Source organism: Orycteropus afer, unplaced genomic scaffold, assembly GCF_000298275.1.
Source record: "Orycteropus afer afer isolate SDZICR_OR568_19922 unplaced genomic scaffold, OryAfe1.0 scaffold00031, whole genome shotgun sequence".
Classification (NCBI taxonomy): Eukaryota; Metazoa; Chordata; class Mammalia; order Tubulidentata; family Orycteropodidae; genus Orycteropus; species Orycteropus afer.
In genome coordinates, this window is record NW_006921618.1 from 14,210,080 (window position 1) to 14,222,801 (window position 12,722).

At 51.4% G+C, this 12,722-nt stretch overlaps 1 protein-coding gene across 1 annotated transcript; it reads left to right on the forward strand.

Moving 5' to 3' along the window:
* The first annotated feature begins 6,834 nt into the window (after positions 1-6,834).
* On the forward strand, positions 6,835-7,581 carry SFN (stratifin). Its single transcript, XM_007935786.1, has one exon. The coding sequence runs from the start codon at positions 6,835-6,837 to the stop codon at positions 7,579-7,581; it is 747 nt and encodes a 248-aa protein (XP_007933977.1).
* The last annotated feature ends 5,141 nt before the right edge of the window (positions 7,582-12,722 follow it).

The window sequence follows — 12,722 nt, forward strand, 5'->3', positions numbered from 1 at the left end:
AAGCCACACATCCTCCCTTCCCAGCTCTGAGGATGAGACCCAGGGCCAGGGGCTGGAGGTCAGGGTGTCTCTGATGATTGGGGGGCCCCCATCCAGAAAAAAAGGAGGAAGGAGTGGGGTGGGCTGAGCCAGTGACAGTTGGTTTAAACCTAGGCTCAAAACTCATAGGATGTCCCTTCTCTGCTGGGAGCTATAGTGTCTTATCAAAGTAGATAGAAAATTGTCCTGTTTCTCCCTCCTTTGCCCTTCAAGGGGGTGAAACTCATGGAAGGTGACATGAGAAGCCCCCAGATCGTGCCCTTTCTTGCTCCAGAGGCTAGTAGGTCGCAGAGCTGGGAAGTGGCAGCCAGAGAGAGATCCCTCTGGGAGAAACCACTTTGCCCCAGCCTCAGTGCCCCGGGCCATCACTGCGGTGGCCCTGGAGGGTGGGGAGGAGGCTGGTTAAGGAGTGTCCCCCCCCACCTGCCTGTTGTTGACACCAGTATTCTCTGTTCTTTGCCTGTAATAAAATTTTGGTTTTTAAGAGTTGATTTGCTTTGGTTTGGTTTTTGTTTGCTTTTCCTTTGCTGAGGCCCCAGCTTGCAACCCTCTATTATTTCAGCCAAACTTGGGTCTCTCCTGGGGAGACAGAGAGGCATGCTGCCCAGCCATCTGGCCAGAGTTCTCCTCACCTACCTGGAGCTCTCTCTGTTGGAGGCAGAGCTGGGCCCCCTTGGGCACGTGAGATGGGGTCATCCTGTCCCCAGTTCATCCCTTCTGCTTTCCTCTGCCTTGGGGGCTTAGAGTAACCCTCCTCTTTCCCTGCTGCCTTTCCCCCTGATTCCTAGCTACTGGCCAGCTACAGAAAACTTTATGAGACAAAGATTGCAGTTTGAGAGCCAGAGACCCCTAGCCCCCTTCACCCTGACCTGGACAGCAGGGCCCATCCAAACAACTCATAACACTGGCCCACCTCTGGTATCTTCCCCAGGAGGACACCTGTCAGGATTTTGCCATCTCCTGCACAGCCTGAGGGGAGCTAACAGGCCTCTTTGCAGAGGGTTAGCTGGTAAGACTGTATCTCCCCTGTTGGCCAGCACTGCCCACTTCCCTCACACACCATCTCACTCTCATCGCATGCCTCACCAACCCCATGGAGCCCACTCATCTGTCTGGTGTGTGGTGTGTGTGTGCTGGCGGCGGTAGGACCCCCGCCTTAAGTAGATGGATTGGGGTGGAGGGGCAAGGCTAAGAGCCTGGCCCCATTCTGGACTGAGGAAGTAGCTTTGCCAAGGGCCACTCTCCAACTGGAGCAGGAGGTGAAGGGTGAGGCTGGGGTACCTGCTCTGAGGTGCTTGGCCCTGTTCTGGTGGTGTCCTGGTGTTTAGGGGCTGTCAGTCACTAACACTACTGTGTCCTCACTTTCTGTTGCTGCTGAGCTTTCTCTCCCCTGCCCGTTTTCTCTCCTGCTTCGTTGCCTGCTGCCCCAGCCCTGGCTCTTCTCTGGCAAAGAGGCAGGTACTGTGGCAGTACCTGTCCCCGCTGGCCACAGGAGCCCCTGCAGGCCTCTCGCCACTCAATCCCGCTAACCCTCTCTCTTCTTCTCCTTTGCTGTCCTACCGGGGATCTCCAGTATGTGCGGAGGCTTAAGGACCTCCTGAGGACCACTGCTCTCTGCCTCTCCAGGAGCGGCCTGGGGGGAGCCAGGCACCCGGCACCTCCACCTGCCTGACCTGTGGCCTGTCTGCCACCATCTGTGCCTACATGTGTGCTCTCTAGGGCCCCTTCCATAGGGGGCAGGGGCTGGCCTTTTTGCCCCCATCCCCACTCCATGCTGGCCAGAGTGTAGAAAGCCATAACGCAGCTGTCAGCACAAAACTGTAATACTTTGCTGAGACTCTCCCTTCCCACCTCCCCCTGACACCCCCCACCCCAGATATGAAAGGTGTCAAGACTCTAGGAATCTTGCCTTACAGCCTACCCCCCCCCCAAAAAAAAAAAAAAAAAAGGCCTAGCCATAGTCAAGCTGAGCAGGTTTCTTCAGAGCCCTCTAGGGTGTGACGCTGCTGAACAAGTTTGGTGACTGTTCTAAGCACATCTGGCTTGTTACTGTTCCCACGCCCCCCACCCCCTACCCCCTGGAGTAGGTAGGATGCAAGGAGGCTGCTGTCCCTTCCAGGCACTGAGGGAACTAGAGGAAACAGGCCGGGCTAGGGAGTCAGCTGAGCCCAGAGCTGGGGGCTGCTTGTCTGCTATCCTGTACCTTTTTTTTAACCAAAATAAAGATTCCCCTCTTCTTGCTGTATCCTCACCGTGTGGTGCCGCCTTTACTTTGGATCTGGGCTGGGGCATGCGGTGGATGTGCAGGAAATGGTAGCGTCACCTGCAGCTTTGTTCTAGCTGCTCTTGGAGAGTGCAAAAAGAGCTACAATGAAGCCAGACGGGACAAGGGAAAGGTGGCCTTTGTTCCTCCAGAAGTCCTGGTCTCAGTGCCAGAGACCCCCAAGCCTAAGCTGACCTCTCAACTCTGAAAGGGCCTGGCCCAGGCAGAGACAGAAGGTTTAACTCTAGTTTGTAACTGTCACACCACTGAACTGAGCCCAGCCCAAGGTAAAAATATCGTGGAACCGTCCCTCTCCCTAGCTGCCTCCTCACATTGAGACACACACCGTGTGCTAAGAGCTAAAATATAATTACAGCTGCCATTTACCAAGGGCTTGCCCAGTGCAGGCCCGTTTCTCACCTTAGCCTGTGAGGAAGATGACGTCAGCCTTTTAACAGATGGGGGAACTGAGGCTCAAGGAATTTGCAGGACTTCCCCAAGGTCACCCAGCTGATAAAATAGCCAGGCCAGAATTGGAACCTGATCTCTGACCAGTCTGCACTACCTGAGAAATGAATAAGGCTGCTCCAGGAGCAGGGCCATCTCAAGAGGGAGGAACCCTAAAATTAGTGGAGCCTGAGCTAGCATGGGAGGGCTGCTGGTGCAGTGCCTAAGCATGTGACTGCTAACCAGAAGGCTGGCGTTTCAAACCCACCAGCCACTCCTCGGAAGGAAGACTGGGCAATCTACTTCTGTAGAGATACCGCCTTGGAAACCCAAGGAGGGGTCACTATGAGTTGGAGTCGACTTGATGACAGTGAGTTTGTTTTTTTTGGTTTTGACCTACCATGGGGGCTGAGGTCATCTGGGCAGGCGTACTGATTGTGCTAATAGGGTAACTGAGGCCCAGAGGCAGGAAGGGACTTGCCCAAGGCCTATAAGAAAGCCGGATGCAATTGGATACCCTGACCTCATTCCATTCTCTTTCCATAAATTCCACAGTTTTCTAGGCTGGATTGGTCTAGGAGATGTAGGATACTCTAAACCACAGTGCCTCAAGGAGAAAAGAATTCATAACAGCTGAGGTCACTTAAAATTTATCCACTATTCCCTCCCAAAGGCAACTACTATGGTAAGCTCTTGGCTGGATAACTCATCTCACAACTAACTAGGGGAAGAAGATGCCATAGCCTCCTTTGGTCAATCCATGACAAAAATGTCCTAGAAAGTTTTTTCTGGGATTTAACCAGAATCCCTCTTGCTGCTAAAATCAGAACTCTGTCCTCTGTTCTCAGTGGAGTTAGATAGCGACTGGTTGCTGCCCTCTCTGAGTCACAACCCTTCAAAGTCTTTTATTACCAGCTAAGAAGGCTTGGTTATGGGCCTGGAGGCCTTGAGCCTGCTAGTGGGATGAACGCTATGCACAGGGGTGGGAAGGTAGCAGGCAGGATGAGGAGAGCCCTTTTGGGCTGCAGTCCCAGCTCTTGTCCTGCTGACTCAGGCAGCTGACTGTGGAGCTCTGTGTCCTGCCAGGGCCTGCTGCCTCCTGCCCACCTGGCCTCCTAGACTTGGGAAATGGAGGCCCGGAGGCAAAGGGAGGTGCCTGAGACAGGAACTGAGTCAGGATCGACAGGCCAGAGCCGGCAGCAGGTATCAGACAGCCTGGCTCCCAGATTCCTCTCTGAGCATGAACAGAGGTGGGGGCAGGAGTGAAGGGGTTTTCTGCTGGAACACCCCCCCAAAAAAAAAAAAACTTAGTGCTGTGCTGAGGACATGGAGCTTGTGGTGTGAACCACCACCAGGTCATCTGGTGTTAGGGAGAGCTCCCTCCCTGGAGACGATAGTCAGGACCAAAATTCCTAGGCCTCTGCTGTACAATTTCCTGTTGTACTGGGTCTCCAGCTTTCCCCTGGGACTGGGAAAGCCCGAGGTGGCTGACTAGTGCCAAGGAAGGTCCTTGGGGACTGTCCAAGATGGAGAGGGAGGGAGATAGAACTAAGCATATCTGACCACTTAGCCATCTTGAAAGGGGAGCCTGAGAGTAAACACTTGTCTCTCCTGTGGGTGCCCAGCTAAACAGGGTCTGGTCCTCAGTGGAGCTTGTTTGGGGCCCTTTCTCATTCCATAGAATCCAGCTCTGTGTTAGTGCTTTGTGTGTGTATGTTTACAATAAAGTTGGTTGGGTTTTTCCACATAGTAATAGTTGCCATCCACTCTGCTAAGTGCTTTCTGTTAATTTTTTTAATCCTCAGAAGTCCCATTTTACACTTACAGACACTGAGGCTCACAGAGGTTAAGTACCTTGACCAAGACCACATAGTTTATAAGAACTGAGCCTAGGGAGTCCAATTCCAAGGAGGCTAGCCTATCTGCTTCTCATAAAAATAAAAACAGTACATTCACAATTGAGAATTTGGAAAGAATAGGAAAATCAAAGGGGAGAAAAAAATCATTTGGCATCAAACTACCTGAAGATAGCTCTGTAAATTAATACTTTAGTTTTTTTTTTTTTTTTTTTTTGCCGTTGTTTTCTGTGCCAGTGCTCCAATTTGAACAGAGTCTTTGGGAAGTCAAACCTAACATCCCTGCTGCTTCCTTGGAAAACCTGTAGCATCAGACTAGGCATGTCTCTACTCTTCCTTGTGGCAAAGAGGCAGAGCTCATCTTTAGGCCTCAGAGTTCTGGCCTAAGCTTCCTTCCAGGAGGGCAAGGTAGGTGTTCAGACATCAAGAGGAATGGGGGGAGGGCCTGTGAAGTGGTCCAGCTAGCTTCAAGGATTAGACTGGCTGAATCCCAGCAAAGGGTGCCCCACCCCAGAGTCCCATCTGAACTTTGCCTAGGGGAGGGACAGATAAGCAAGAACCCACCCTCTTGGCTGACTCAAGGACTAGGTCTCAGTGAGCAGGACCAGAAGGCTGGCAAGGGAGAAGTCCATCTCTGAGACCTCTGTCAACTGTCAGAGGTGGGGCCATGGGCAACAGCACAGGGAAACTTCTGAAAGGCAGGCCAGGGGAGATAGCGCACAGATGGAATTGCTGCCCCAGAAACCAAAATGGTCTATGTCACCATTGCCTTCTCAACCTCTCTTCTCAGGTTGCCAACATCCCCGCATAGGGGACCAAACAGGGCTGAGCACCCGGGTGGCCTTCTTCCCAGCCTCTGACATATGGCAGGCTGAGTCAGGCAGGAAAGTGGGACAGCCAGGGAGCTGGGCCCCCACCCTCCATGAGCCCCACTGATACATGATGGCAGGCAGCTTGAAGTGTGTGTGTGTGGGGGGGCATGAAGAGCCAGAGGCTAAGTCCTCAAACAAGTGGCAACAGGCCACTGACTTGAAAGGGAAAATTGTGCTGCGATGGTGAAGGTGTCTGACCAACCTACTGGGTGACTAATTACAAAGGCTGGGCTGCAGCGTCAGTGGCCGCTCGTTAAACACCTCATTAAGTGGCACCCTGAAAGCTGCCACCTCTGCATTCTGGGAATTCAGAGGGGACAGGACACTGAGGAGGGGTTAGGACAAGGGATCATCTTCAGGTAGACTCAGGAAGAAGCCTGGAGCTCACTTCCAAATGCAGCCTGGAACTTACAAATCAGAGGCCTCGATGGGAGAGAAGCCAAAGGAAGTAAGGTGTAGGAGGGAGAGCTTTAGGGATTTACTAGCTGTGTGACCTGGTGCTAATCTCACCCCTTTCTTAGGCTCAATGTTCCCATCTCCAAAAAAAAAAACCAAACTCACTGCCATCAAGTCGGATCCGACTCATAGTGACCCCTCCTTGGGTTTCCGAGACAGTGTGACTACGGAAGTAGATTCCCCAACCTTCCTTGCAAGGAGTGGCTGGTGGGTTTGAACCGCCAGCCTTCTGGTTAGTAGTCAAATGCCTTAGGCACTACACCACCAGAATTCCTTCCCATCTCTAAAGTGGGACTCATAACCACAGTCCCACGCACCTCACAGAATAGTGGTAGGGATTAAATTAGATCATGGATATGAAGGTGCTTGGGAAGCTGTACAGCCTTGCTTAAGCATGAACCAAGAGGGAAAATGTATCTAGCAGGATTAGGAACCTCATTCTCCTGAACCTGGTTTATGGATGCTTCCTGGGCTGAAGCAGGTTTGTGACTGAAGCCATCCTTACCCCCATGGAAGTATACTATAAAGAGGGATCTGGTTTGAAACAATGGGGCAGCTACCTAACACGGGCATGTAATGGCAACCCTGAACAGAGGGGGCAGCCAGGAGCCCTGAAAGGTGCCTATGCAGGTGGGGCCCACGCCCACATTTCTCTTGATGACTGTCCTGATGACTCACCCCTTTTTACCTTTAAGGAAGAGCCGGAAAGGGTGTAGGGAGAGGAGGAGAGGGAGGCAGGGCCCCAGTCCCGCCCCCTGCTCCTCCCACCCTCCTCTGGGTCTGGCCACCCAGCCAAAAGGCAGGCAGAGAGCAGGAGAGGCACAGAGTCGAGCCACAGAGCCGAGTCCAGTATTGGTCTCAAGGAAGCCAGTTAGCTCGCTGCCCGTCTGTCCCCAGAGCCATGGAGAGAGCCAGCCTGATCCAGAAGGCCAAGTTGGCAGAGCAGGCTGAACGCTATGAAGACATGGCAGCCTTCATGAAGGGCACCGTGGAAAAGGGTGAGGAGCTATCCTGCGAAGAGCGCAACCTGCTTTCAGTGGCCTACAAGAATGTCGTGGGTGGCCAGAGGGCTGCCTGGAGGGTGTTGTCCAGCATTGAGCAGAAAAGCAATGAGGAGGGCTCAGAAGAAAAGGGCCCTGAGGTGCGAGAGTACCGGGAGAAGGTGGAGACTGAGCTCCGGGGTGTGTGCGACACTGTGCTGGGCCTACTGGACACCCACCTCATCAAGGAGGCTGGTGACGCTGAGAGTCGGGTCTTCTACCTGAAGATGAAGGGTGACTACTACCGCTACCTGGCTGAGGTGGCCACAGGTGACGACAAGAAGCGCACTATTGACTCAGCCCGCGCAGCCTACCAAGAGGCCATGGACATCAGCAAGAAGGAGATGCCACCTACCAACCCCATCCGCCTGGGCCTGGCGCTGAACTTTTCTGTCTTCCACTATGAGATTGCCAACAGCCCCGAGGAGGCCATCTCACTGGCCAAGACCACCTTCGACGAGGCCATGGCTGACCTGCACACTCTCAGCGAGGACTCCTACAAAGACAGCACCCTCATCATGCAGCTGCTGCGAGACAATCTGACGCTGTGGACAGCCGACAACGCTGGGGAAGAGGGGGGCGAGGCTCCTGAGGAGCCCCAGAGCTGAGCCACGCCTGCTCCCTGCCCTGCCCAGCCCGCTCCAGCAGAGAGGACTAGTGTGGGGTGGGAAGTCTGCCCCTTCTCCTTGAATGCTTTGTCCCCAGTTCAGGAAGTTTCCATGGAGAGGGACCAGCAGAGCTGAGACCATCTGGAGTCAGAGGGTCCCACTCTTCATGCATTGTCAGGTGCTCTGCTGGTCACCCCATTTCTCCCACCCCACCCTGCCCCACCCGGAAGCAGGGCTCTTCCTCTCCTCTCCTGCCTCCCTTCTGCCCCTGCTTCCTCAGGATTTTAGGAATTGAGGCGTGTCAAACCCTGCCAGCTGAGAGCTAGACTGTGTGACCGAGGCTGGATGTGTGTGTGTGTGTGTGTGTGTGTGATTGTGTGCCAGCAAGACCAAAGGGAGAAAGGGAACGAACTCATGTGTGCTAGATGTGACCATGTTTCCACTCAATAAAGTTCCCCTGTGACATTCCTCTTGTCTTCCAGTTATTGGCTGTGGGCTGGGATTGGTGTAGTCTACAGAGACTCGGAGTTTGGTTTGGACCTCTGATTTAGGGTCCTGACCTCCCACCGGGTTGGCTCAGTGACTTCTAGGTGGGACTTTGGGGCCAGAGACTCCAGGGACGAATCTGGGAGTCCAGCTCTCTACTCTCTACATCTGGGTGGCCTTAGGCTGGTCTCAGGTGGGTCAGGTGAGCGCAAAGGCGGCGCGGAGGGTCCTCCGGCTGAAGAGAAATGAGTGGGTGCCGCAGCGCAGGAGGCTGGAGAGCCCAGATCTTAGGCGGCGTGAGGTCTGACTGAGGACAGCGCGGCTGAGGTACGCTGTAGTGAGCGGCACTGAGCACCCCAGGTTTGAAAGCGAAGAATCCCGTCAAGTTCCCAGATCTAAGAGCAAGGTGTTCGACCTGAGGCAGGGGTACGACGCCGCCATTAAAAAACTAGATCTGAGGAGAGGGGCACGGCCTCCAGCAATTGGAGATGTGGACAAAATGAAACGGGCTAGCGGAGAAAAGGCGCAAACTGGGTGGGAAGAGCCGTGGGGGAGCGGAGACCCGTTCTAACTGATAGCTTGGCTCCCACCTAGCAACACGCCTAGGCAAGTGACCCGCTCCCTCCTTCCAAACCCCTACGGCCCGGAGCTGGAGGCGGGGCCGAGGCTAAGCCTGTCCAATCACAGGACGGAGTTGGTAAATGTACTGCCTCCAAGGACCAGCAGAGGCGCTTCCTTCCGCAGCCCTCGGGACCCTGAGGAAGCGATGACACACTGACAGAGAGGCCGCTCCCCACCCACCCATGGCCAAGAGGCGGCGCTTTCCAGGTTTCACTTAGACAAGTCGCCACCCGCCTGGTTCGACCGCTCGGATCTCTCCGAGCGGCGGGACGAGGTGCGGACGGGAGGAAAGTGCAGTCCCAGCCCTTTGAGTCATCTGTACAGCCGGTGGTGCCTCGGCCAGGCCTAGTGGTCACGGTCGACTGGCTCCCCGGGCCACCAAGACGCGCCCCTCAGCCCCGACAACGCCCCTCACCCCCAAGTCCAGGTAGCCCCGAACTGGTCGCAAGGAGACTTGGATTGTGTCCTTGATTGATTTTGTGACCTTGGACAAGCTGTTGTACCTTCCTGGACCTCAGATTACTACTCTTCTGTATCATAGGAACTTGGGCTAAAATCTAATGCAATAAAAAGTGAAAAAGGTAGGTTTTGGAGTCAAGCAGCCTGGGTTTGCATTCTAGCCTGCCTTAGCCAAGGCTCTTAACCTCGTTTACCTTTGTGTGCTCATCTGTAAAGTGGGAATTAAAAACAGTACCTTCCTCTTAGAGCTGCGTGAAGTTTGCTAAATATGTATAAAGTACCATACTTAGTACATACTCAATAAATGCTAGCTGCTGTTAATCCTTTCAGCTTCAACAGTCTAGGATTTGTCCCACATGTCTATGCCAAAAGCAAAATAATCAGGCCTTGGCTCTTGAGGAGCAACTTTACTGCTTACGTTGACTTACATGCTCCCTGGACCACTGAGAATGCTGGCCTGATATCAAACTGTCACTCTTCCAGTTGGCAAGATTGGTGGAACTCAGCCAGCCCCATCAGGTTCCCCACACTCCAAGTTTGGCCACATCTATGGGACTAAACTGAAGGATCTCATTAAACCTAATTTTACAGGGGAAGCTAGCAGGACCATTCCAATGCCTTTTGGGTGGGTTTCAAGGTTCCAAACCAAGTAGAGACTCTGGGCTAGGCTTATGGCAAGTGACTCCCCCACAGCCCCAGAGGGAACCCAGTTTCTCTGACCAGACAGGTCTGGTGACTTTCTCTTAATGCGGTTGGTCCTGGGAAAGGAATTTCTTTCTTCTACCATCTCAGTTTCTAGCATTTACCTGTTGGGCTTCAGAAAACTCTGACATGGTTGACCTATGTTGTTGTTGTTATTTGCCATCAAGTTGGACCTGACTCATAGGGACCCCTCCTTGGGTTTCTGAGGCAGTATCACTATGGAAGTAGATTGCCCCATCTTCCTTCCAAGGAGTGGCTGGTGGGTTTGAACTGCCAGCTTTCTGGTTAGCAGTCAAGGTTGACCTGAAGGGGGATATAAATGAGGTATCTTAAGGTAGCATGGAGGTGCTGAAGGATTTCAAAGGCAGTCCTGTGGATTGGAGCATCACCAAATCAGACAGCTGTTAGGGCAGACTACATGCAAGCTGGTTTAGGTACCAACTTTTGGCACAAGGGTCCTAGACCTTTTGTCCATGACATATTAGAAAAAAATTCTCTTCTAGAGTTAGAAGCTTTCTTACTATTACCCGAGGTGGAGTCTTAGCATTTCTTGCCACCTTTTCCTGGCCTAGGTTTGGCATTTAAAATTTTTCTGTCCCTCTGCTACTGGGTACAGGTTGTTATTTTTTTAAAAGCCTGGTGAAACATTCTGTATTCAGATAGTGACAATAGTTGCACAACTTTGTAAATATATATTCTAAAAATCATTCAGTCGTATACTTTAGAAGACTGATTTTTAAAAAAATGTGATTTGGGTGAAAGTTTACAGAGCAAATTCATTTTCCATGGAGCAGTACATACACATTTTGTTTCATGACATTGACCCACAATTTCCCACAATGTAATAGCTCTTTTCCCACTTCCTCCCTGTAGTTATTATCTCTTCCCTGCGTTCTTCTTTCCTATGCATTCCTGCCCCCTGAGCTATCTCCCTTTGCAAATACTGCCTTTCTGCTCTCTCATGATTGATGATTCTAAGGATCTACTCGATCTAAATGTTCACCCTATTGTTTGGCTGGAAGACAGAGGAGTGACTTCAATTCCAGACTTGAAGGGTACCTAGAGGCCATAGTCTTGGGAGTCTCACCAGGCTCTACCAGACCAGCAAACTTTTTTTTTTTTTTTTTTTTTTTTTTTTTTTTTTTTTTTTTATGATTTTGAGTTTTGTTCCACATTGTTCTCCCACTCTATCCAGGATCTCCTGCACTAATCCCTTTCTGAGTGGTTGACAGTGGTAGCTGGGCACCATCTAGTTCTTCTGGTCTCATGGTCACATAGGCAGAGGTTCTCATGGCCCACCAGTCCCTTGGACTACTTGTTTCCATGCATCTTTGGTTTTCATTCTTCCTTGTTCTGGATGAGGAGAGACCCATTATTGCATCTAGATGGCCTCTTGCAAACTTTTGAGACCCCAGTCACTACTCACCAAAGTAGGATGTAGAAAAATGTATTTGTGTAGTATGTCAATTGAGCTTGAAATCCCCTGCGACCATGGTCCCAAGCCCACAGGTCCAACTACTCACTCCCTAAGAGTGGTTTGCTGTGGCTAAGTTATCATAACTTTGCCCCTTGTTTGCTCCATTATATATTTGGACATTCCTACAGCACATACAAATACATATGTAGAAATATTGTCTCCCAACCTTAAATATGGTCATGGGTATATTCCCTTTTGCTTAGACAGAACTGATCAATCATTCAACCTGTCTACCCATCTATTTAGCTGTAGATTAATGTTTGTTGTCACTGAGTATGCAGTATTGTTTATATAAAAGGATTTCTTGGTGGTCTGTACCTCTCTTACACCTCTCTGTCTTCCTTTTCCTTAGTGTTACTGTGTTGGTCACTTGTTTTGGGTATATCGCCTTTCTGTAAGAGTGATTTTTTTTCAATAACTTTTTTTTGTGTGTGTATGTGTGTGTGATTTGGGTTAAAGTTTACAGAGAAAATTCACTTTCCATACAGCAGTTCACATACACTTTGTCTCATGACATTGACTACAATTTACCCCAATGCAACAGCTCCCCTCCCACTTCCTCTCGATAGTTACCTCTTCCCTCTGTCCATCCCTCCATGCACTCCTGCCCCCTGAGCTGTCTCCCTGTACATAAATAGCCCTTCTTTCTCCCATGATTATTCTCTCCAAGGAGTGTATCTATCTCAGGTAAATGTTTAACTCATATGCCTGTCTTTTGTTTGGCTGGAAGCCACAGGTGTGGGTTCAATTCCAGACCTGAAGGGAGACTATAGTCTCAGTGGTTCCACCAGCCTTTATCAGACCAGCAAACCTGGTCCCCTCTCTCCCCCCCAAAATAATTTTGGGTTTTGTTCCATATCGTTCTCCCTCTCTATCCAGGATCTCCTACATAAATCTCCCTCCGAGTGGTTGATGTAAGGCCATGGTAAGAAGAGGACACACAAAAGTGAGGTTAAAGAGAAGTTTTTATTCTGCGCTTCTGGGCGAGGTTCACAGGTCCCTGAGAGGGGCCCGAGAAGTTGCGCCACCTGGCTGGGGAGGGTAGGGTTTATAGTCTTGTAGAGGACCTAAGTGGGGACACTAAGGAAATGGCAGGGTCCAATTAGTTGTTGGCATGGGTCTGCACCTAATTAGCATGAGGGGACTTCACAGGAGGAAGTTTATCATCACATGGGGCTTTCCAGCCTGGGCGGGTTCTGCCACCTCAGTCGTCTTATCAGGCTGTCTCATCAGGGCCTGACACCTGGAGGAAGCTGCTAACTGAAATGTTGGTGGCTTGAGTTTACTCTGGCCTAACAGTTGACAGTGGTAGCCGGGCACCATCTAGTTCTTCTGGTCTCATAGTCATATAGGCTGTGGATCACATGGCGTACCAGTCACTAGGACTAATTGTTTC